The sequence below is a fragment of the Macrotis lagotis genome, chromosome 1 (genome assembly GCF_037893015.1).
Source record: "Macrotis lagotis isolate mMagLag1 chromosome 1, bilby.v1.9.chrom.fasta, whole genome shotgun sequence".
Taxonomy (NCBI): domain Eukaryota; kingdom Metazoa; phylum Chordata; class Mammalia; order Peramelemorphia; family Peramelidae; genus Macrotis; species Macrotis lagotis.
In genome coordinates, this window is record NC_133658.1 from 205,414,311 (window position 1) to 205,439,921 (window position 25,611).

At 35.8% G+C, this 25,611-nt stretch overlaps 1 protein-coding gene across 1 annotated transcript in view; it reads right to left on the reverse strand.

The window, feature by feature from the left end:
- The window catches only part of MYT1L (myelin transcription factor 1 like), a 268,994-nt gene that overhangs the window by 145,064 nt on the left and 98,319 nt on the right, over positions 1-25,611 (reverse strand). Inside the window, exons 9-11 of the mRNA XM_074209574.1 lie at positions 22,441-22,652; positions 4,313-4,560; positions 1,637-1,873 (exon numbers count right to left, since the gene is read on the reverse strand). Coding sequence (XP_074065675.1) covers positions 1,637-1,873; positions 4,313-4,560; positions 22,441-22,652 — 697 coding nt within the window. The remainder of the gene's footprint in view (positions 1-1,636; positions 1,874-4,312; positions 4,561-22,440; positions 22,653-25,611) is intronic.

The window sequence follows — 25,611 nt, forward strand, 5'->3', positions numbered from 1 at the left end:
AGCTGGATCTTGAAGGGCAAGAGGGATTCCAAGAAGTAGAAGAAAAGAGAAACATATATGTGTGTGTGTATATATATATATATATATATATATATATATATATATATATATATATATCCTTTACAAAGGAATAGAGGCAGGGATAATATATTAATATATTGTGTCCTTTCTGCCTATTTAGGCCTCAAATTAGTCTTTCTTCCAGTATGAGAGATTACATGACCTCTAAATTCTTTTTTCAGATATAAATCTGATTTTCTCAATGTCCTCATCAGTAAAGTGAAAGGATTCGACTAGAAGAGATCTAGGTTCTTCCTACTTTTGGAAATCTAGGTATTCAGCAAATTAGAGAAATTCCTTTCACAAATGAAATAAATGTAACTGTAGTAGCCAAGAAATTCCTATAGATGGCAATGCAAGATGCGGTTAAAGTGTGTCAGCTTTATTTAAGAAAATATGTTCCACAAATACATGTACAAAAAATATGTATTTTTTTACTTTCTCTGACAATGTGTAGAGTGCACATAGTTCTCTCATTTTAAAGTAGTCTCTTATTGTTAATAAAATATCATAAATAAGGCTGCCATTCCACATTTGGAAAAATGCTACAAAATTTAGCTGATCATTCAGACTCAGTTCTCTTTATAGTTCAATATTTAGAGGCAAATTGAAGGATAAGTAAGATAGCCCTGATGATTAAATAGCTATATAGACAGTTTCTCAGGAAATCCTCACAAGATTTAAATTTTCTGTTTTCTATTTCTGTGGGAAAGACATCCTTTCTCTGGTACTGGTATATTTCCTTTGTGTTAGAAAAGAAATCTCCATTTCCAAGGATACAGGAGAAACAACCAATTCAATAACCCACAAGCTTTCTACATTTCCTTTTCACAATCAAAGGCTGTGAGAATATGGAGTTTATAACTGTGCTTTGAAAGTCTCTAAATTATACCTTACTGTGTAACTGCCATTAATGTCTTTAAAGAATGGTGTATTTATTAAAAGTTTCAGTATGTGTTGCTTGAGTATTTTAAGTATTTTTCTTTTTTAAGAATAGATAAAGCCACTGGATTTAGGATCAGATCGAATTTAAGGGATAACTTTTTTTACCTTTTCAGTTTACAAGTCAGGAAACCTCTTCTGAAAGAATGACTTTCAGAGGGTAGTATTTAGCGAAGTGAGGGATGCACCGAGATCCTCTGATCCTTGTTTTTCTAGTGTACCAAGCTACCTCACTTACCTTTATAGTGCTGACATAAATATGAACTGCTTAAGTCATTTAAAAATAAAAGAGATTAATTTTAATTCTCTGTCTGAAAAGAAAATCTTGTATTATGTGAAAATGTCATTTTGATCATTTTACTTATACAGAATGTGTTTATAAATTATTTACATTTTTCGAAGGGAGAAAAATATCTGCTAAAACACTGGCTAGAAAATAAAATTCATAATTCAAAATATTGACAGCTGTATACTAATCCAAAGACTAGCTGGCTAATAGTCTCTTTTAAAGAAACAACTCCTTTTCTCTTCACCCAAATATATAGCCTTCGACTCATTTTAAGATAGATTCTTAAAATCATGTGATCTGAAATAATCAGGTTGCAATGAGCAGCTCTAGATGAAAAAGACATACATTAATCTCTTTGGAATCATCTTCATCTATCCTTCTGGGTTTCATTTTGGTGTAGTCTACAGGCAAGTCCCAGCAGTCACCCTCATTCAGCTGGAAACACCGATTGTTCATCACTGCCTGTCGCTGTGGTGACATTGGCTCTAGAGGTGTCAAAATGGTACAACACCCATCTCGCTGTCTCTGCTTGTTCATGCTTAGATCCAAAGTTCCATTTTCATCAACTTCCATATCGGGATTCTGTCAGAAGAAAAGAAACATGGTTAATCAGCTTAAAAGAGATAAACAATTCAATGACTTAACCTGTTTCCTTTAAGCATTTCTTGCAATATTGCATTAAGTCATATGACATCTCAGTTAATTTAGAGTTCAGGAATTAAGTCTCCCCCCATTCTTGCAGAAATGTGCTATACAACAGAACAGTGATGTAGAGAGATAAGACTTGGCAAGTCTCTACCCCTAAAACACAGGTGTGAAATTAGTCCCATATTTTAAATAATTTTTTCTGATTCTCAACTTCTTGGGATGGGGAGGGGCAAGCAAGGTTTTCAAAATGAACATCTGCTTTAAGTTGATTTCAGATTTAACACCTGATTAAGTGATCAGTTTAGTAGCTAACATCATTTTTTTTCCCCTTCTAAAAAGCAGGGTGTTTTTGCTGTCTTAAAACTAGTAGTCCAAGAATGGAGGAAGGGAAGGGGATTGGGACCAGGTGAATATTTAACATTTCCTCCCTAAAGCAATGTTGATAGTTAAAAGAAAAGAGATCAGCCTTTACAATATATAATACTTCTATGGAGTAAACTCCCACTATCATAATTTGCCCTAAATTGTTGCCTTGTTTGCTTAGGAAAAAAAAAACAAACAAAAAAGCCCCTTTCACCCCCCAAACCCTAATAACAACAAAAACTGATACTGTCATTTTCTATAGCAGCTTATCAGCTATTAAGTACAGGGTGATAGACTTTTTTAAAATAATGCTTTGATTTAAAACGAATTATTTAGAATGTGGGTGGAGGGATAAGGGGAGAGAGGGGAAGGAGAGCAGGAAAGAGAAAGAAAAATAAGAATACCCAACAACTATCTTCCTTTTTTTTTTTCTTCTGAGTGGCATTTTCTTGAACAAAATTTTGATTTCAGGGCTGGTGTGAAAGCTACTGCCTACTCAAATGTCTAGCAGCTATCTCTCTTCTGGATGTAATCGCATAACTGCAGGACGGCACTTGGGATGAAAATCCCTTCCTTTGGGTTATTACTTTAATAAATTATACCATAGTATTCTATTTGAACACCTATTGTCAAAGCCCATTCCTGATTTTAGCTTTGATGCTAATATAGGCCCTGTAATGTATTTATCTCTCAAACCTGTCATTTTAATAAACTTAGAAGGGATGGGGGACTTGGATTGGGATCACTGTCCCCCCCCCATTGAATCTTTCCATCCTAGTCCTTAACCTGCTCATTATTTATTTTTTCAGCATCAATCACAATGAATACCATTTGCAAGCCACCAGAGCCTCCCCAATCTATAGGATAAAAAGCCATAAATATAAAAGGAAGTATTTGAAAAGGTAAAGTTACTGACCTTTCAGCATGCATAAAAAATAAATTATTTTTTAAAAAAACCTATTGTTAGGGTTGTGAGCTCATTATGCATTATCAAGAAGCTTTAAACAACAGGAGGAAAAAAAAAATCTGTTTTTTTCTGAAGAGCTAAACATGTCTGCCAGTTCAGCCCCTTGCTCTAAGCACAGTGATGTTTCCTCTGCAATGCATCTCTCTCCTAATCCCCCTAGTGGCCTTCGGCGGTAGCTTTTTGCTGGGTTTCTGGAAATGCTCATTTCCCTTCCTCTACAATCCGCAGGAGAAATTCAAAATTTTCCAAGGACTTATTCCTTCCCTTGCCACGACCACCCAATCTAAAACCCCACATCACTCCCTCAACACCAGACTTGCATAGCATTTTAGCATTTGTAATGGTTTTGAATAGTGAATACCGATGATAGTTGAGTTAATGATGAAAGGTCAGTGTTCGCCCTATCTCCTTCAATTTTTTCCCCCTTTGTTTTCTGGGCACTAGTTAATGCCCCGAAGGAAACCCCGACTGGCATGGGGAGGGGTGGGGAGAGGCGCTTTGAAGACTCATTATTATACAAGTTATTAGTCACATCACCTGCTGTCTTTTTTAAAACTTTATCTAGGTTTTGCAGATTTTTAAAGATGCTGCATGAAACCAGATAGCCATAGAAATCACAAAAAGCTTCTATTCTAAAATCTTGGAGATCTTTTGAGTTCTCCGTGTATAGGCAGCCATGAAAACCTAATATCCATTTCCCAAACATTGTTTTAAAAAGAATAGCGTGTTTAGCGCCCGTGGAAACAAATCTGGACTTCAAAAATAACTAAAGATGTTTGCTCTATGCCATTATGGGTCCCCCAGATACGGTTGCTTCCTCTCCTCCCGCCCCTCCCGCGTTTAAAGGGCTACAGCTTGACCCAGGGCTTTCGAGCTGCGGCTGGGGAATCTGCACCATCATCTTTTATTTATTTCACTGCTTTCGGAAAGGTTTTCGCTTTTGATTGGGTGGCAGAGTCGGAGCACGAGGAGCCGGCTCTGCCCGCATGCGTCGGGGCAGCGCGCGGCAGCCGCGGGGGACCGGCGGGGCGGGCCGTGGTTACCCGGGCACAGAGGTCCTGAGGTTTGGTGGAGAGGTTCTGAGGCATCTCCCGGCAGCGCGTGGACAGGTTCAGGATGGCCGTGGCGGCCATGTGTGCCGCCTCCATGTCGTGCGTGTAATCAAAGCTGCTTTTGCTGCAGGTGCTGCTGGCGCTGCTGCCGCCTCCACAACTCATGTTGCTGCTGCTGCTCGGGGCATAGCTGCTCGTCGTGCTGCTGGTGGGGCTGGAGTTCTTGCAATACCGCTTAGCTGGGGAGACGGAGAGAGAGAAAAGCCGAGGGTGACCTGCGAGGAAAAGCACCCTCCGACAAAGGAGGAGAAAAACCAAGCCTCCCCTCGCCTCCCTCCCTCCCATCCCGTGCTTCCCACCACCCCACCCTCTTTCCACCCCCTCACCCTAGAAAGGGTGAAGCAAACCAGCAACAATTCATTGGAAAGGGGTGGCGGGGTGTGACATTCTTAATGATCGAGATGGACTGATGCATAAAGAAAAATTAAAAAAAAGGACATTTCCCCCCTTCTTGTGTAAATTTGGGAGGCCAGAGGCCTCCTGGATTATGCATGGCTTTCAGAGGGACAGTAGAGACCATCTAGTCCAACATCTTCGCTTTTAAAGAAGAGGAAATTGAGACTCAGAAGAGGCCAGGTGACCCGATCAAGGTTGCACAGATCAAATTCAAACTGGAACTAAGATTCCCAAACCATGGCTCTCTGTGGATCAGATTGCAGTGGAAAGTCACTTAACCCTTTCTTGAAACCAAAGATAGCAACATGGTAGATATTGTATCAGGAAAATAGGGCAGATTGCCTTAATAAATGTAACTAAGTAATCGGAGGACAAAGGGTGAAAGCAGAGATTTGGAAACATGAGACAGGGAAATGAACTAGACATTAATTCAACCCCCTCATTTTACAGATAAACTAAGGTACAGAGAGAAGGAAATTAGCTTGTCTAAGCTGCCACTCAGAAGTCCGTGGCAGAGCTAGAATTCAAACCCACATCCTCTGAGTGAAAATCTAGTGCTCTGCCCATAATTAAGGACGAATGTTCAGGCATAAAAACTATAGAATAAGTAACAGAAATAATAACCATTCACAATTTGGACACAAACTGCAAGAAGGCATAGGAAACAAGCAACTGTGTCTGACAGGCTGGTTAGAGGCTCAAGGGAAATGGGGCTTTCTCTCCCTATTAAGGATTGCTCATAAACTCATTTGGTGACTAGGACCTTCCCAGATCACTCATCTGTGAAGTGATTGGCTGGCCTACATAGGAAGGCATGAGGCTGCAGAGCCACACCAGAAGCTCACTGTGATGACATGCCAGTGACCCAGATTCACAAGAGACCTGGGGACTGTTGTTTCTCTGGCCAACAGAGACCTGTGCCCTTTGTGAAGGTGAGGGGATGAATTTCTGGCTCAGAATGCTAACCAGGTAATGTGACTGGTGAGACTGTCTCCTTGAAAGGAGAGAGGAAATGTAAATGCTCATTACCAGAAAGAAAGGGCAAAAGATAGGAAAGGCAGAGGGAGGAGCAAACTGTAGTCACATCTGGACACTAGCAGGTTCAAGGTAGATTTCTACTAAGTAACACTCAAAGATAAACTGTCATCTATTACAATGTTAGGATTTTATCTCCTCACTATTCTACACAGTACATATCTTCATGAGAAGGTTTTTTTTTGCTTATTGTTTTCTTTAAAAACTCATCAGTAACACTCACACAAGCATTTTATAAGTATTATTTTAAAAGAAAACTTCAAAACTCCATTATTATGTGGATGAGAAAATGATAGATGTATTGATCAATGTTTACGTCACTGAATCTCTTTGTACTACCATATTTTTCACATAAGTAATTCCATCTTCAAGCATTGTGATATGATGAATAGAGCACTGGGCTTAGAGAAAGGAAGACCTGAGTTCAAGTCCTTCCTCAACCACTTACCAGCATAGTAACTTTAACCTCTCTTAGCCTCAGTTTCCTTATTTATATAACAGGAGTTTTGATTCTTAAAGTGCTTTTCAGCTTCAAATCAATGCTCTTATGACCTTTGTGATTTTGCACACCACACTCAAGCTCTGAATCTCAATTTCTTTTTCTAGTAAATGAGGGGTGGATAGCCCCTTGAGGTCCTCTCTAGGTCTAAGTGTATGATTCTGTAACTACACAGATTCTAAGATCCCTTCTATCTCTAGAGTTTGTGATTCTATGATGAGATAAAGTCCCAGGTTCAACACTAGTTATGTGTCCTTAGACAATTCATTTTTCCTATGACTCGATTTCATCAATTTTAAATGGAGTTACTACTTGTATTACCTTCTTACTGCATTATTATGAAGAAAATGCTTTGTAAACCTTAAATTGCTATTTAAATATGAGTCCTCAGTTTTACTATAATATATTAATATAGAGTGGAATATAAATATGTCCATAAATATACACATATGCATAAATATATACATTCATACACACACATACATACACACACACACACACAAGGCCCTGATATCATTAATTGGTGTAAGGATTTCCCTATACCAATGCAGGTCAGCATTTGCTTTGCAACATTACAGTCTTAGAGAGATACATGGGACACTTGAAATTAAGTGACTTGTCCATCCAGGAGTCACAGTATCAAAACATGTTAAAGGCATGACTTTCATCCCATTCTTCCTAACTTCTAGAGTAACTATTCATTCAGTCACATTGCTTCTCATTATGATTAATAATTTTAATAAAATTTTCAGCCAGAAGATGGCTATTTTTACTCAAGGTTGGGCAAATGTCATAGATTCACAGTGCTGGAAGGGAGCTCCCAGTTTCAGTTGCCAGTGGAATACATATTTATTATATGGTATGATTTGGGGATGCATGAAGTACTCCTACTGAATCTTCCCCATCTTATTCTTCGATTCCCATCATTAGAATTATATTCATTTGTGTTCAGTATTATTTGACCTTGTGTAAATTAAAATATAAATACTCCTGGGAGGGATACCTTATTCAATCTCTAATATCCTAGTGTGAATCAATTTTCTTATGTGATAGGAGTCACAGCAGTAGCATGTGAACACTAAACACCTGGGAAAGGCAGAGGGTACTGACTAAGGACTGACTAAGAATTTGTCTCTTTTCCAGTTTTGCCTACAGCCAAGCCTGCTCCTTGCTGTCAGAGCCTTGGAATGGAACCTGGCCACCTGCACAGTATTGTTGTCCTTCAGGCCATCACTAATGTCTCTACTGTGGGGAAGGTTGAGAGAGAGAGAGAGAGAGAGAGAGAGAACGAACATGAACACAAAACTATGTATAACACAAAGGACAGATACTCCAAAGAGAGCAATCCATTAGTCCTGCCCTTTGATATTCTCAGTGTATAGTGAGAACTGCAATAAACAATTTTTTATGTGAGTCAGTGAGAAAAATGCCTTGAATTATTTATTAGGATTAAGGCTGTAATGTCAAGGTATTTTTGTGACAAGGTATGATTCTATTCTGAATAGGTGGTAGTTTTTAATTTTTAAAAACATGGACTAGAATTTCCTCATCAGAATAGTGCAGTAGATAGGGTTCTGGACCTAAGTTAGAAAGATTCATTTTTCTGAGTTTAAATCTGGTCTCAGACATTTATTAGCTGATTGACCATGGGCAAGTCACTGAACCCTATTTGCCTCAGTTTCCTAATCTATAAAATGAGCTGAAGGAAATGGCAAACCACTCCAGTATCTTTTCCAAGAAAACCTCAAATGGGGTCATGGAAAGTCAGACACAACTGAAATAGCTGAATTACAACAATAAATAGATATGTATTTCTATATTATCAATCAATAAACCAATAGATATTTATTAATACCTACTATTTGCCTGCCCCAGACACATGATTCATAGTACAGGGAACTCAAGTTGAAGAACTTGTTCTACCAATGCTGTTTAGAACTTTCTAAGCAAATGATTTCCCAGGGTCACACAGGCAGTGCATGTTGGAGGTAGAATGTAAAGATGGTTTTCCTGCCTCTGAGTCTGACTGTGTGTATGTTATGCTATTTATATACAGTATGAATGTATATCCCCAAAGCTTTATTGCAGTCTTTGTACTATTTTTTCTAATTTTGTACTCTCAATATAGAAACTTAGAGCCTTAGAGAGTTGTCTGGGGAAGCAATGAAGAGGTTAAGTGACTTGCCCATGGCCATTATTCATCAAAGATAGGACTTGACCCAAGACTTACCAGTCTAATTTCCAGATTGACATTCTACTCATTACACATGCTGAATAATTCAAAATTAAATAATTTTGGAGATAAAGCTATAAGATAGTACAGTGGTCTAGGTTTAGTTGGAAAGAAATCACAAGCATACTAGTGAGGGAATATACTACTAGATATAGAATTAGAGGAAAGGCATCTGAGTTATCTTCTAACTCACAGATTTTGGGAGAATTAAGTATAATTCTTTCTTTGTTTCTGCTGTATGTCTGACTTTATGTTTGGACTTCAGTGTTCTTATACATCTACTACTTCAGGTTATACATATATACAGATATATGTTTACATGTATCTTGAAGTAGTATATGTATATTTACATAGGTCTACATATACATGTATATATATATATATATATATGTCTTTATATTATAGATGACAACATTAGTAGAGTAACACACTTCCCTCTGAGACAGGTACTACAGGCATTTCTGATTTCCATTTTCTAATTGTTGAGGCTCTGTGAGCTTAAGTCACTTTCCTGGGGTCACCCAACTAGTAAATGTTATACTTGGGATCTTAACTGTATCCTTTTAAGAACAAATTCAGTACTTTTTCTATGTTTCCCCTCAAAGCTATTTAGTTCTAAAATAGGTAAGTCCTCTTATTCATAATATCAGAATTCCCAAGATAAGCCATAGAAACATGATAACCAGGAAGAATTTGGTCCCAGGCTAGTAGGAGACCATAGGGGGAAAATATATGAGTAGGGGGTCAGCATGCTGAATGCCTCCTCATGAAACCCCATCTCAGCTGGAAAATATGGGACAAATGGGAATATTAAGACTAGGAATTAACTCCCTTCTTTTCCATCCTATATTGGTGCCATTGGAAGTACAATCTACAAGAATGCAGAACCAACGAACCACTACTGTCACTGGTATAGAAACATTTGTGCATTTTGTAACAGATAAGTCATCAAGGCTGTGACCACTTCATGTGGCTTCGTGGTTCGTTGTTTTTTTTTTTTTTTGTATGTGTGTTTTTTTAGGTTTGTGCAAGGCAAAGAGGATTAAGTGGCTTGCCCAAGGCCACACAGCTAGGTAATTATTAAGTGTCTGAGGTCAGATTTGAATTCAGATACTCCTGACCCCAGGGCCAGTGCTCTATCCACTGTGCCACCTAGCCGCCCCCGTAGTTTGTTTTTTAATGTAGAGTTAGGCCTTAAGAATACAGATTCAATTCATTTGCAGGTTAGGTCAGTACAAGTGGGAGCTGAAGTTGACTTTGGCACAGCAGTGAAAAACTATTTTTGCTAATTAATTTGACCATGAGAACAAAATTGTAGAATATTAATTTTCCTTTAGAGATGGGAGGGGAACTTGTTTTCTTTTGGGACCACTGACTGCAAAGGAAAAAAAAATCTATGTCAAATAAATAATAATCTACCTTTTTTTAAAAAAGCGAGAGACAATAAAATGGATTGAATTCATCTTGTTTCAAAATAAGTGCATCAAAATAAGCAAAAAAGATATACAAAACTTTCCCTACTTAGGTTACTTTCTAATCTATAAAGTGTGTAATATTGTGCATTATAGTCATCTGATTTGATATCATTTCTCCACTAGGTAAACTATAAGGTCCACATGATGTTCTTCCTTGAATATATAGTACAGTGATGTCCTACAAACAGGAGTTGCTTAACAAATATTATTTTAGACAAAACAAAATCTATACCTAATAGTTTTATCTGAGGGCCAAATTTGTATTAGGAGATTTTGTCAACAATTAAATCACATGATTCAGTTATTACTATATATTTTATAAATACAAAGTATATTTATCTCTGATGGCAAAACATCCCTCATTAATAATTATAATATTTTATATTCATATATGAAATAGATCTTAGAGCACTTTTCCATCCATTATCTCATTAAAACTCTAAGGGAGGCAGAGCAGAAATTATTCTTTCTATTATATAGATGAAGAAACTGAGGTTCAGAGAGGTCAAATGATTTGCTCAAGGGCATTAGACTAAAATGGCAGAGCCAGAAAGAGAAAACGGGGTTTCTGACATCTCACTCTGTGATCTTCCCATTATGTTCCAGCTGTCCTTGTGGGAGAATGAACAATACTGAATACTTGTAATGTGCTTTTATCATCTTATTTGAATTACTACTTTGAAAAAAAATTATCAGCAGGATATAATAATCATTAAAAAATACAGCAAATCAAATAAGCCTAGGTCTGAAATTTTCCCAAGAACACTACGTTTATAGGTTGGCACTGCTTATAACCTGCAGTTAGACCATAGGACTCAGATTCTCCTGCCCACTGTGAACAGGTAATTAGATTGCCCTTAGCTTATTGGAACAGAAAGAATTTCAAATCATTAAATCAATCAAATGTGACTATAGTTATAGTGGCAAATATGTAAATCAAATTGAAATGATCATTTTTGATTTTATGCATAGGTCTAGGCACATAATAAGGGCATAACAAATGATTTTTCATTCAACCCTTTTTTAAAATATGGGGACATTTCTGTGCTTTTTACTATATTAGCAAATTAAAAACCATTTTATTAATCTTCTATTTGTAAGCCACACTTATAGCAACATTAGCAATAGTATTAGTTTTCATCATTTAACATTTGCTACATTTATTCATATAATCACCCTTTTTCCTGTCCATCCCCAAATCTGGTATATTGCTTATTGTTAAAACAGGATGGGGTTGATGAGGTCAGCATTATGTGAGAAAGTTGTTTCTATCTAGTTTTTGCTAGAGCTGACATAATTCTCCTCTCCTTATTCTTCAACTTTGATGTTTTGGGAAGACTAATTAAGAGCAGTTCAAGAGGTCTCAACAGTGACTAAAAAGCATGCTGCCATTTACTTTCATCAAATAGAGTCGTTGACACTGTTAAAAGTCAACAGTGCATATCCATCCACTCATTGCTGCACACATTCCTGAACACCACGCAGTTCTACCAGAAAGCGAAAATCCAATTCATTCATTCTACACTCTGTACTTGTTTTTTAATCTACCCAATGAAGGGCTTCGACTATACCTCCAGGTTTTTTCTTTTTTTATGTTTTTGCAAGGCAAATGGGGTTAAGTGGCTTGCCCAAGGCCACAGAGCTAGGTAATTATTAAGTATCTGAGACTGGATTTGAACCCATGTACTCTTGACTCCAGGATCTGTGCTTTATCCATTGTGCCACCTAGCCACCCCCCAGGTTTCTTTTAATTCAAATTTTAAAATATAATGACCTTACTGTTTTTCCCTCTTTCCTTCCTGTCTCTGCTTTCTTTTCTTCCTTCCTGTCTTCCTTCTTTTCTGTCCCTCTCTCCTTCCCATCCTTCTGTCCTTCCTTCCTTCCTTCCTTCCTTCCTTCCTTCCTTCCTTCCTTCCTGTCCTTCCTGTCCTTCCTTCTTCCCTGTCCCTCCTTTCTGTCGCTCCCTCTCTTCCTGTCCTTCCTTCCTTTCCTGTCCCTCCCTCTCTCTCTCCTTTCTTCCTTCTTTACTTGTATCCCCCTCTTTTTAAATTTTTAAAAAAATTTTGGTTCTTGCAAGGCAATGGGGTTAAGTGACTTGCTCAAAGCCACACAGCTCTGTAATTATTAAGTGTTTGAGGCTGGCTTTGAACTCATGTGCTCCTGACTCCAGAGCTGGTGCTCTATCCACTGCACCACCTAACTTCTTCCCCTTGCCTTTCTCTCTTTCCTATGCTAGAAGTGTGGGAAGTATATGCATGGATTGACCCCACTACTAGATGACAGTCTGACCTGCTTTATTTCTGACCTGGACCAGTTTCCCACTTTTAAGGCACTCTGTTTCCTTCTCCTCCTCACCAGGGATCAACATATTAATATCAAACTTAGTGCAGATATCAGATCAAGAGTCCAGTGTAGCTGAGAAATCAGAAACTCAAGAGATCTGCTAGTAATTAGGATGCTAGGCTTATGCTACCATGCTTGGTTTGACATTCTTTCCCAGTCATAGTAGTGCACTGTATCAGAAGAGAAATTATTTCTAGAACTCTTCACTCTTAAATATAATCATCCTTCATCTAAGGGGCAAGAAGGAATAATAACCCACTGGAAAGAAATGTCTCAGTAGTAAGAGGTATGCTTGATGTTTGTTTTTATTTTTGGTTTAGACAGTGCTTGAATCCAGTGCTTCCTGATACCAAGCCATGACAAAGCTAGCCATGATATTTCTTGGGACTAGCTGTGAACAAAGGTTAAAAAATAATTCTTGAACCTGAAATATTTTTATTAGTTCTAAAGTCAATCTCCTTTAATGTTCCTTCTAGTTGTAAATCCTAGTTCTTTCTAGTTGTATGTCCTAGGAAGCTAAAGACATCCTTCCTTCTGCTCACTACTCATGAGGCTCCTGCAGTAAATGTATTACTGTGTTCTTACAAGTATAAATCTGTATGAAAATCAGATTTTAAAGTAAGAGAACAAAGAACTAGAAGGTATTAAAATTCCGTTTGGCAGGCTTCTCTAATTTACTTTAGACCCAGAGTTTCTCCAATGTAGGACTGAGGTGAATGTGAATGCAAAATATCTGTTCATTAGTCCCATAAAGTTGTCTTTATCTTCCTGAAGTGTATAATGAGTATAAAAGTCTATTTGAGATATTTTGTTTCTGTATTTCTATCATGCACACATTTGAGGTTTTTAGTATTTTATAAATTTTCCATGGTAGAGGAAATAATAATAACAAATGATAATAAATCACTATAAGGTTATCAAAGCAATTTACAAATATTATTTCATTTTATCCACAAATCAATTCTGGGAGGTAGGTGCTATTATTATGCACACTTTACAGATGAAGAAATTGAGACAGACGGCAGTTAAGTTATTTAACCCAGAGTCAATCAGCTGGTATCTGAGGCTACATTTGAACTTGGGTCTTTCTGACTCCAAGCATAAGACTGTCCATTCTGCCATCTAACTGCCTGGTTGATATTCATTTTGAACATGTAGTGCCTGTTTTTGAAAGGATCCTGTAACCCACATTTTGGAAAATACTTAGACATAAATATGCTTAATCTTTATTTAGTTGTTTTCCCTGTTTTGTGGGTTTTCCCCCTTCTCAGAGTGGGTTCAACAAGCTAAAGTGATAGAAAACCTTAATCCTCCAGATTATCCCAAGATAAATCTTAATCCATATGAGTATAGGGCTATGGGAGGAAGCCTCATGGTCCACAGGTGTATTTAATAAAGTGTTGATTTTAGAGACAAGAAGACCTAGGTTCAGATTCTGCTAGAGAGATTTTAAGTGCCATGCTCAGAGTGACACAATGGTGTTAAACACTGTTTCCTCAGAGAGGATTGGACTAGATGACCCCTAAAATCCTTTTAAGCTATAAATCTATGATCAAATGATCCATGTAGATTATCTCAGACTCTTCACATGTGCTAATTGGCTCTCCTGGATCTGATCATTTGAAATTATTGCAGTAAACTCTACAAGAAAATTGCAACTTCAAAGTGAAATTCTTCCATGGAAAAGACAAGGCTTTTTTGAAAGGAGTTTTCCACCAAAATAAATATCTATGGAATAGAGATGCATCCATTTGTGCAACTTACTTCAGTGAACTAATAACAAAGCATTTCTAGAATACCTCTGATGTTTTCAGTCTTGTTTTATGCTCTGTGCATCATGATGGAAAACTGAGACCCTACCCTCAAGGAGCTTACAATCTATCTAGTATGGGATACTAGAAATAAACATAGGAAGCAATTTACTAAGATAACATAAATTTTGTGTTTAGGAAAAAATAATAAGATAAAAATTATTAGGTCACTAATTTTATGGTACAGATAATTATTGCACAAGAAGTTAAGAGAAGGAAAAGCTGAACATGGGTTAGGACTTTCAGAGAAAATTCCACAGGGGAGGTGGTATTTGGGTTGGAATTTGAAGGATAGGTAGAATAGCAGAATAAAAGGGACAAAGTTTTTAGGTAGGAGAAAGCAAACTGGTAAAATCAGTAAGGTAGGCATGATCAAATAGTACATGTGGACATAAATAGATGGGTTAGAATATATATATATATATATATATATATATATATATATATATATATATATATATATATATATATATAACAAGGAGACTGACCTTAAGAAAGCAGTGTTATAAGAAGATTCATCAGAGCAGTAGGTGTAGCATGGAGCATTGGGAAACTGGAAGCAGAAAGACCAGCTATAAGGGAACTGCAGGAATCTAGGACTGAGCAGAGCAGTATTGTAACTAAGGTGATGATGTTGGGAATAGAAAAAGATGAATTTTAGAGGCATGTGGACAGATACATGTGAAAGATGAAGAAAAGGAAGAGGTCAAAGATCATAAAATCATATAATTATAGCTATAGAGCTTCAAAGAATTTCAAAGAATTTAATTCCTTGATTTTATAGATGAAGAAATTCAGACTTGGTATGGTTAAATGACTTGTCCAGGTGGTAGAGTCAGGATTTGACTGAACCTTGTGACTCCAAGTTCATTCCTTTTTCTCAACAAGTATCAATGATAGAATCAACTTAGAAGTCAATCAAATGATTTTTCTTGCAGATGGGGGAACTGAGGGGGTCAGAGAGGTTAAATAATTAGCCTAGATCCTTTGACTTCAAAGCCTCGTCCATTAAATTGCCTTCAAGTTTTCGAGTTAAGAAGGTCAGGAAACTGAGAGTAATATGAACATAAGTGGAAAACTTAGGAAATCAGTGTAGGAATAGATGATGAATTGATGAATTGATGAATATGCTTTTGGAGAAAGAGAGTTTGAGGTACTGGTGTGAATCTATATAAGATATATAAAGAGGGATATGAAATATGAAAGTAGAGATAAACTGAGGGTTGATGAACCTACTGAATGTTTAAATGTAGAAAATTGAGGATGTGGTCTTGGAAGGTACAAAGAGTTAAAGAATAGGAAGAAGACAGAAAAGAAACAAAGGACATAGAGAAGGTGAAGTAAAGAAGTAAGAATATAATCCAGGAAATTGAGTGTCATGGAAGTCAAGAAAACTTAGACTTTGAAGAAGGAGTAGGTATGGATCAAGGCATCCTGAAGTCCCTTAAGGTAAAGGTTGCTAGGTACTTTTCTTTTCTTTTCTTTTCTTTTCTTTTCTTTTCTTTTCTTTTCTTTTCTTTTCTTTTCTTTTCTTTTCTTTTCTTTTCTTTTCTTTTCTTTTCTTTTCTTTTCTTTTCTTTCTTTTCTTTTCTTTCTTTCTTTCTTTCTTTCTTTCTTTCTTTCTTTCTTTCTTTCTTTCTTTCTTTCTGGACAATGGGGTTAGGTGACTTGTTCAAGGTCACCAGCTAGGTAATTATTCATTCAATGTCTGAGACTGAGACAGGCTTTGAACTCAGGGCCTCCTGACTCCAGGGCCAGTGCTCTATGCCACCTAACTGATCCTTAGATACTTTCAAGAGTAATTTTATTATGATGTTGGGGAAGAAGCTTGATTGAAGGTATTTAGGAAATAAATAAAAAATGGAAAAGGGAGATTGTAGCTCTCCTATTTTAGAAATTTGGGAGAAAAAAATGAAAGGTAAAATGGGATATCAGAACAAAATACATTAGATTTGAAATCAAAGCACCTGGGTTTGAATCTTAGTTTTATAATTTGCTACTATGAGATCTTTCTGGGTTTCAATTTTTTTTAATCTGTAAAATAAGAGGGGTAAGCTATAAAGGCTCTAAGTTCCTTTCTGGCTCTATATCTATAACTCATAGGATATCTATGACCTATAATCTTGTGTTTTAAGGACCTTGTGGAAAAGGATCTACTTATAAAAATTAGAGACTGACAGAAGTCTCATGGAAGATAAGATGGAATGACTTATTTGCATACCCTATCAATGAGCTAATGTATGAAAAACTCTTTGGAAATTTTAACATGCTGTACAAATGAGAGCTTTTACTGTTGCTATCAATATACAGAATATTGTAGGCCAAGTGAGTAGGTTAAGCAAGTAGTCAATGATATAATTTGGTAAAGCTGTATTTGAGTTTTATGACTTAATAGTTCTAGACAAACTCTATCCCAGGATATTGAAAGAATTAGTGCATGTAATGATTGAGTCATTGTCAGAAATCTTTGAAAACTCATGGAGAATTGAGGAAGTATTATGGATCTGGAGATAAGAAAACAATCAATACCATGCCTCCCTCTCCTTTCTTTCCTCCTCCATAATTTTTTTTAAAAGAGAAGGGAATTGAGTTTTTAAGCTCTAGGACCATGGGTATGACTTTGTTTCCTAGAAATCTCTAGAAGGTACTATTAAAGGGATGATTTTACAACATTTAGAAAGGAAAGCAATGATCAGTAAAGATCATCATTCTTTCACCATGCCAGACTGAACTATTTTGTAGATCAGGAAAATATTGTATATGCAATTTATTTTCAGCAAAGCATGCAGCATATTTCTTTTGGATAAGATGGAAAAATACGGGTTAAAGGTTAGTCCAGTTAAGTAGATTTAGATTAGGTTGAATGGTTGGACTAAGGAGTAGTTCAATGTAAAATTAGAGCAATGCCCCTAAAGATCTGTGTTTAGTCTAGTATTTTTAAATCTATTATCAGTGATTTATATGAAAACAAAGAGGTCAGTGGGTGGAAGGATTTAGGTTTGTGTTATATAAAAGGAACAAAACTGGAATAGTTAACTCATAGGATAAGAATCAGGATTAAAAAAAATCCTTCAGAGACTAGTACAATAAGCTGAAATAAGTAAGATGAATTTCGTAGGGCAGCTAAGTGGCACAGTAGATAAGAGTTCCAGGCCTGGAGTCCAAAAAATGACTCTTTCTAAGTTAAAATTTGACCTCAGACACTTACTAGCCATGTCACCTTGGGCAAGTCACTTAACTCTGTTTGCCTCAGTTTCCTCATCTGTAAAATGGTCTGGAGAAGGAAATGGCAAACCAATCTTTGTCAAGAAAAACCCAAATGGGATCATAAAAACTCAGACATGATTAGGAAACAACTAAACAACAGCAACAAAATAGAAATAAGTGTAGAGTTCTATACATAGTGTCAAAAAATCAACTACAAATACCTACATGTGGAATACAGTTAAAGTAGAATAATATCAAAGAGTCTTAGTGGGACTGTGAGGGATTATTGTAAGCTTAAAATAAGTCAACAGTGAGGTATGCTAGTTTTCAAACCCAAAACAAACCTTCTGTGATTTTAAGGTATATTGGGATTTGAAATTTAAAACAAAAAAAACTGAAAAAAATAGAAATGATTTTAGACTGTTTTAGAAGAGTCCTAGAATTGGGGACCAGCTCAATGTCAGTTCCACCAGTCAGATAAAGCCTGCGATATTGTACTCATTTTGAGGCAAGACATTTAAGAAAGGGAATTTACTAGCCAGAAATTCCACCACAATGGTAAAGGGGTCTCGTTATCAGGTCAGATTGAAGAATTTGGAGATGTTTATCCTGGATAAGAGAATATGTAAAGAGTAGATCTTGACATTTGTTTTCAAGCAATCAAAGATTTTTTTATGTCAGAGATTCAATTTATTCTGCTTAGCCTTAGAAGGGAGAACTAGGGTTAGTGAATAGAAGTTTCAGAGAGGCCAATTTAGTTAAGGAAAACCTTAACCGTAATAGTTATCCAAAAATATGAATTAAATGAGTGGTCAAGTAGAGGCATCCCCTCACCTGTGACCTTTAAGTGGAAGCTGGATAGTCATTTTGAGGAGATACTTGTGAAACCAGAACAGATCAAATGACTTTGTAATTATAACTTTGGAATGTTTTTTGATTCTATAAATATAAAGAAAATCAAGCTGAATAGGTGAAATAGAAGTCATATACAATCAGAGAGAAGGGTGAATAGAAGTGAATGCTAAAGGACTTAAGCAGCCTATATGACTAGAAGGATTAGTGGTATGCCCTCAACAGAAATAGAAGTTAGGAAGAAGAGGGACCTTTTTTTGGTGGAGAGGAGAAAAAATATTCTCTTTTGGATATGTCATTTCCAGCTGGAGATGGCTAATAGGCAATTGGTGATGTGAACCTAGAATTCAGGAGAGTAAAGGGAGTTGGATATATAGATAATGGAGGTTTCTACTTAGAGGTGAACTAAGGAGATTACTGAGACTATATGCACAGAGAAGACAGGTGCTACTACATATAAGTGATAGGCAAGGTTGATGATCCTTCATTGGAAGATAAAAGGAAAAAACTTTTTAAAGGGAGTAGAAAAATCAAGAGTGAGCAATGTGATGAAAACATGGGGAAAGATGGGTTTCTAGAATGAGGGTTAGTTAAAAGTGTCAAAGAAGAAGGTAAAGAAGGAAAAATACTGAAAAAACCTCATCAGATCAGTTATTTGTTAATAATCTTGTAAAGAGCACTTTTGGTTTAATGATGAGATCAGAAGACAGATGGCTACAAGGTGAGAAATGAAGATGAGGTGAAAAAAAAATAGAGGCCAGGTTTGGCTGTGAAAGGGTATAGAGATGGAACAGTAGTTTGAGGACATGGTAGGATCAAGTTAGGGTTTTTAAGGATGGAGATGATATAGGCATGTTTGTAAATAATAAGGAAGAAGCCAAAGGATAAAGAGAAACTGAAAATTAAGGATTGCAGTAAGAAATAGAGTGATGTGTTATACAACTTTGGGTACAGTAGAACCTTATAATATTTCTTATAATTATCTAAATTTGGATATACCAAGGATTAAATAATGTCCTCTCCAATATATATCCATATATCTCTATATATGTCTATGTAGCTATATCTCCATTTATATTACAAATCTGATGTAACTTGGTTGGTATATAATATTACAGCATAGGTCTTTATGTCACCTCCTAAATTATCATTGTAAAGGACATGATGGTACTTTTTATGAGAACATTTATTCTCATCACCACTGTCTTTAGTTGTTGAATTCCTATTACTTCTTTTAGATACTCTATTTTGCCATAAAGATACAAAATTTATTGCATTCAATATAGTGGGAAAATAATTGGATTTGAAGATAGAAGGCCTAAGTTCAAATCCTGGCCCTATCACTATCTTTGTGAACTTGAGCATATCATTCTACCTCTAAGCTTCAAGTTTAATTGAGAGCATTGAAATAGGTGATTGCTAAGGCTCCTTCCAGTTCTGAACCCTATGATAGCATTTATTCAATTCAATAAATACTTATTAAATTCCCATGATGTACAAGATGTCTCTTCATTAACTTGTCTCATTAAATTAAGGACTCAGGGAAGGACATTTTCAGAAAACGAAACAACTCCCTAGAAACTGATTATATTTTAAAAACAATATCCAGTAGTAGTTAATCTTAAATCCAACCAACTATCCTGGATCAAGCAAATTAATTCTTGACAAGATTCTCTCCAGTACTTCTTAACCACTTCAAAAACATAGGATCAATTTATGTTATTCATGATGAATGATGGGAAAATTACTTATTTCTTAATATTTCCACCCCAAATACTTGTCAAGGATGATAGTAGAACTAACTTTTAAAATGACCAGTAAAGACATGTTGACTGACTGAAGTTTATGTTCTGCATAGCTTTCTGATAATATATTCTCTGTCATGGCATGAGGCTCTGAATTGAGTGTGATAGTAATGCTTTGAGCATAGTAACCTACTGTGAAAAATTCACTTTGATCTTCACTTTTTCATTGACTACAAATTAATTCAGAGTTTCCTTATCTCATTATAAAGGAAAATCTAGCCATGGGCACAAGAAATTATGTTAGTCATAAAACAAAAAACATCATCTTAGGTAAAAGAAACACCCAATAGAAAGTCTGCTCAGAGTTAAAAACCAATGGAACTCGATCAACCAAAACCCTCAGCTATGTGTAGTCTTCTTTAGGTCATCTACATCTGGGGGGAAAGGGCAAATCATAGCACTACATCCTGAAATCAATAATTTATTCAAAGAACCAGCTCTTAGGGTGTTTTTGTGGCTAATACACATCCAAGCTAATCTCCTAAAGTTATCTTTGTAACTGTACATAGATTTATGAACTGAGAATTGATGTTCAGAATGATGAGCTAAGAAAAGCAAAAGAGTGACCTAATACATTTTGGAGTCACTGACAACAATTCAAATGGATTTCAGATGTATTTTTGTTTAAATTCACTTTATTAGAACTCATTTCCTGTATATTCTAATTGAAACTTTAGTTTATGGGATTTTAAATTAAACATTTTTCAAATAAGTGGATATGGTGCCAAAAAATATTTTCTCTGGCTGTCTGTTCTAGAACATGGAGAAGATTTTTAAATAAGCAAAGACTTTTAAATTTTAAATCATATTTTATCAAAACTTTTCAACAAATGATTCATCTAAGAATTTATAGGAGAATGTAGTTAGGAAAAAATGGGCCTTTATAATCAATCTACTCCTTTAAAATAGCCATTTACCAAGTTAATAAAATGTTGGTTTAATGTAAGAAATTTTGGAAGACTTTGTTAGTGTATTCAAAATATAGATTGGGTTCATGGATTTTGTTTCCTGCTTAATTGTATTGTTCTATATTAATACGTTGTAATTCCTTATTTTTTCCCCACCTACCCTCATATTTATGATTTCTCTAGTTCAGAAGGAAGAAACAGGAAAGAAGCAAGTTCTATAATGAGACAACACTACATTATTCCTGATTCCCCCTCCTATCTAGTTCCAGGAAGTAAGCATATGATTCTTGAGATTTTGGAAAGACATTGGATGAAAAAGTTAGACTTTCAAAGAAACTGAGAACACAGTTAGTGTGACTTCTGTGTCTCCAAAGTATGCTTAATTACTGTCCACATATTATCTGTCTTGTTACTATTGCTTCTATAATTTTCTGTTGATTCAACATATCTTGGAATATTGCTAGTATCATGGAAGTCTAGCACATGTACAAACCCCCCAACTCCCCAGTATCTTCCACGGTAAAGAGATGACTTCAAGAAGAATTATGATGTTATAGTAAGGGAAGTTCCTTGAAGACATTTATGGAGGGTGCTTGGACATTCTATAACTAATTTAGATCGACTAATGATGTCATAGGGAGGAGCCCTTTTATTATGATTATTGCTACTATTAGCAATAATAATAATAATACCATTTACATAGTGCTTTAAAGTTTGCAAAGCACTATACATATGTTAACTTATTTGATCCTCACAACCCTGTGAGGTAGGGTTTTCCAGGGGAAGAAACAAACTGAGAGATTATTAGACACAGATAGGAAATTTGAGATTTGAACCCAGGTCTTCCTAGCTTCAAGTCTGGGTACTTAACCACCTAGCTTCCTTTCTGAAGATATTGATACTTCTGGCTGGGGAGCCAATAGGAAAAGGCTCTACTAACTACATGATTGGCCAATCAGATCCAATTTTGGAATGTCCATGCATACTTCATGATGTCTCATTAAGTACTTTCCTTATACATCATTAGGATTTTTTTAGAAACCATCTCTCCCAGTGTTCCCTATGTGGAAAGAAGCCATCTAAATAAGCTGATGGTGTTGGCACATTGCCAGACTCCCATTATACTAAAGATTTTACCTGAACTAAAGCTTGCATAGGTTGAATGAATATGTTTCTTACCAAGACCAGGCAAAATAATCATCCTGATTTTTCCTTCTCTCTCTGCAAGCTCCAAGGTTGTGGCACTCTGTAGGTATGGAGAGAAGAAAATTCTCCCTGCTCTTCCTAAATATCCAGTGGGGCCAATTCACCCATACCTGTGTGAACTTTTGGAGGGTTCAAGTACATGGTATCATGCTGCCAATGTGGTGGCAATCCTTTGGCAAGCACTGAATGACCACAAACATGAGCCTTATTTGAAGGCAACTGATATATACAATAACAACATTATTAATGGCAAACTTGTCTCTCATGTATAAGAGTGTGCACCTCCTACCATCATATCCTTTGGGGGATATATCCCTGGTTTGCACCTTGGGGGCTATGGCTCTCTTGCCATAAGTATGATTGTCGTAAGTGTTATATTCAAACGACGTCTTGGAATATTTCTCTAGTTCCTTGGCCAAGTTGGAGCGAGGTGTGGTTGTGGGGACATTGTTTCTGTAGCCATATTGAGGGATCTCTAGTTGCTTTACGAAGCACATCGGCCTGAAACATAAAAGATATGGAAAGTTCATGTTATTTTTCATGTGTTTTGGTTACAGTTTAGATGAAAAGCAAATAATCTTAACAAACTTTATCTTAAAGACCACAATCCATCACTAAATTTAGTTTTGCTTTATAAGAAACTGTATATTTTCCCAAGCTATAACTAAACATTGATAATACAGAGCCAAATAGATTAGTTATCTAAAAGCAACTACTTTGGAGTTCATAAATTCAGTTCAGTTGTTTTTCAGTTGTGTGTATGACTCTTTATGACCCCATTTGGGATTTTCTTGGCAAAGATAATGTGGTAGTTTGCCATTTCCTTCTCCAGCTCATTTTACAGATGAGGAAACTGAGGCAAACAGTGACTTGCCTAGAGTCACACAGTTAGTAAGAGTCTGAGGCCAGATTTGAACTGAAGAAGATGAATCTTCCTGATTCCAAGCCCAATGCTTCCCCAAATTCCATAGTTGGTTCCATTAAATATATTTACATTTCATCCATTTTTCTTTAATTGTTTCTTTAATTATTATCATTTGTAGAAGTTGGGTAGGAGTGAGGAAGAAATGAAAAGCGAATTTGGTGTGGAGATGTCTATATAAATCAATTTACATTGGTAGGAATCAGAAATAGATCTAGAAGCTCTGTGAATCTCAAGTATGCCATTAAGTATTTTTCACTTAAAAGATAAGAGGAAATGAAATACTCTTATGAATATAGACTTAGTAAAATCATCTAGATAGGAAACAGAGTATATATATATATATGGTAATATACAGTAAGAAATATTAATATATTTCTTTCAATATTTCCCTTAAAATTATATTCTTTGGGCTTTGAAAGTACTTAGGTGCCTTCCATTTATATTGACAAATCCTTCTCTCCACCCCCCACAATGTTTTATCACAGGATTCTGGAGTCTAATAAAATATCTTGCCTTGCTTTTTCTCAAGGAATAAAGTTTTTATGGATATTTTCATATATACATCATCTTTTTTTCACTATCTATCCAGAAAAAATCCAGAGTTTCCAGGGAGGAAAATAATTTTTAATTGTTTTTCTTGCTTTCTAAAGTATCTAATAATTATTAAGTCAGCCTGGTAGAGCAAATCGAGGATCACTTTTGATGTAAGGAAGACTTTGATTCATGACTTACCTCTGACTGACTTTGTGACAAAGTGAACTCTCTAAACCTCTAAGTGTCCTATATAACTTTAAAAGACTCTTAAGTTATAGATAAGTAATATCAGTCAATCTGGTCTTTCCATTGCTATATTTATCAGTTCACTTATTATCTTCATGTCTTAACTCTGGTTTTTATTCATCCTGGTATACACTCCTTTCTCACCTCCAGCTCTTGGATGCCTTCAAGACTCAGCCTCAGTACCACCTTCTGCAGAAGGACTTTCCTGAGCCCTACAATGGTAGGAACCCTTCTCCTTCAATCACCTTCTCTCTGTGTACATAATTAGATGCAAATTTTCCTAGATAGAATACAGTTCTTTTGTCATTGACTTGTAGCTTTGTACTCCCATAGCGTGAGACATAGAATAGGTATTTAATAAATACGTGATGATGATTGATGGACCCATTGATTCATCAGTGGAGGGGCCTTCTATACTAAGAAGTCATCTCAATGATGAAATTATAAATCTGAAAAAGAAAATTTTCAGCCTACAGCTGTGGCAAGTTTTAGCTCAAGGGTTCTTGGAGTTCATGAACTTAAAACAAAAGTGTGTGTGCACATGTGAACATGTGTGTTCATGCGTATAAGGCTCTTTCAATAAGCTGATTTTCTTTGTAATCTTATGCATTTGATTTTATGCATTTGAAAATATCCTTCTGAGAAGGAATCTAAAATTAGAAACAGACTTAGCGTCTATGATACATAAAAAGGGTCAAGAACTCCTGATGTAATTGGAATGATGAAATCACAGGTTTGGGGAAAAATGTTAAAGATAAAAGTGCCATAATGGCAAATGCTTTAGGAATGAAGCATAAGCAAATTAATTTTTAGGGTTTCAATTCTAATTCTCTTGTAAAGTCTAACTAACATCTATCTTCCTAAGTCCCTCCATATGGATGATAGATCTCAGTATATGAAAATCTTACTGAAGCTCAAAATGCAAATGTGAAAAGTTAACAGACCCATGAAAGTAAATGTTCATTAAATTTCTTCTTCCATTTCTCTTCATGGCCTGGAGGTGATCATGGCTTCTCAAAGGCCATGCCTAGATAGCAAAAGCTCATGTAGTTTCTACCAAACTGAAAAGGTCTTTAGGACTGACTAGATAATAGACTGGGTGTGTCCATTATTTATAAATTGACCTAGGCAAATATGGAGAGACTATTCTCCAGACAGATGGTCACCAGATGATGGATTTTTTTTTTCTTGCTTTAGCTACTCACAGACTTTCTAAGCTTATAGAGATAGAATGTAAGTTTCTTGAGGCCAGGGACTATTTCATTTTTTTGTGTCTTTACAATCTCAGAATCTATATGTATATGTGTATGTATGTAAGGCTATTTTAATATAATGATTTTCTTTGTAATCTTATGTATCTATAAAATTTGATTATATATTTGGTCTATAAATCAACTTATATGTCCTTGAAATATTGAAGAACTCATTGTAAACTATACAAAGACCCTGAGCCATTAAAGTCTATTATAGAAACAGAACATTTTATTCAAGTTAATAGAATTGAAAACAGAAATGTGACCAGCACCCCAATTAATAAATTTGCTTATTGGCTTTCCCATTTAGAAATATGACTTCAGTGAACTTCTAATTTCTCTACATGCTTTCATGATAAGTGATAAGTTTGTGAAGCACTTTACATATGTTATTTCATTTGTTCCTCACAAAAACTTGTGGGATAGTTAAGTTATTATTATCCTTTATTATTATCCATTATTATCCTCATTTTACATGTGAGAAAACAGGCTGAGAGAGAGT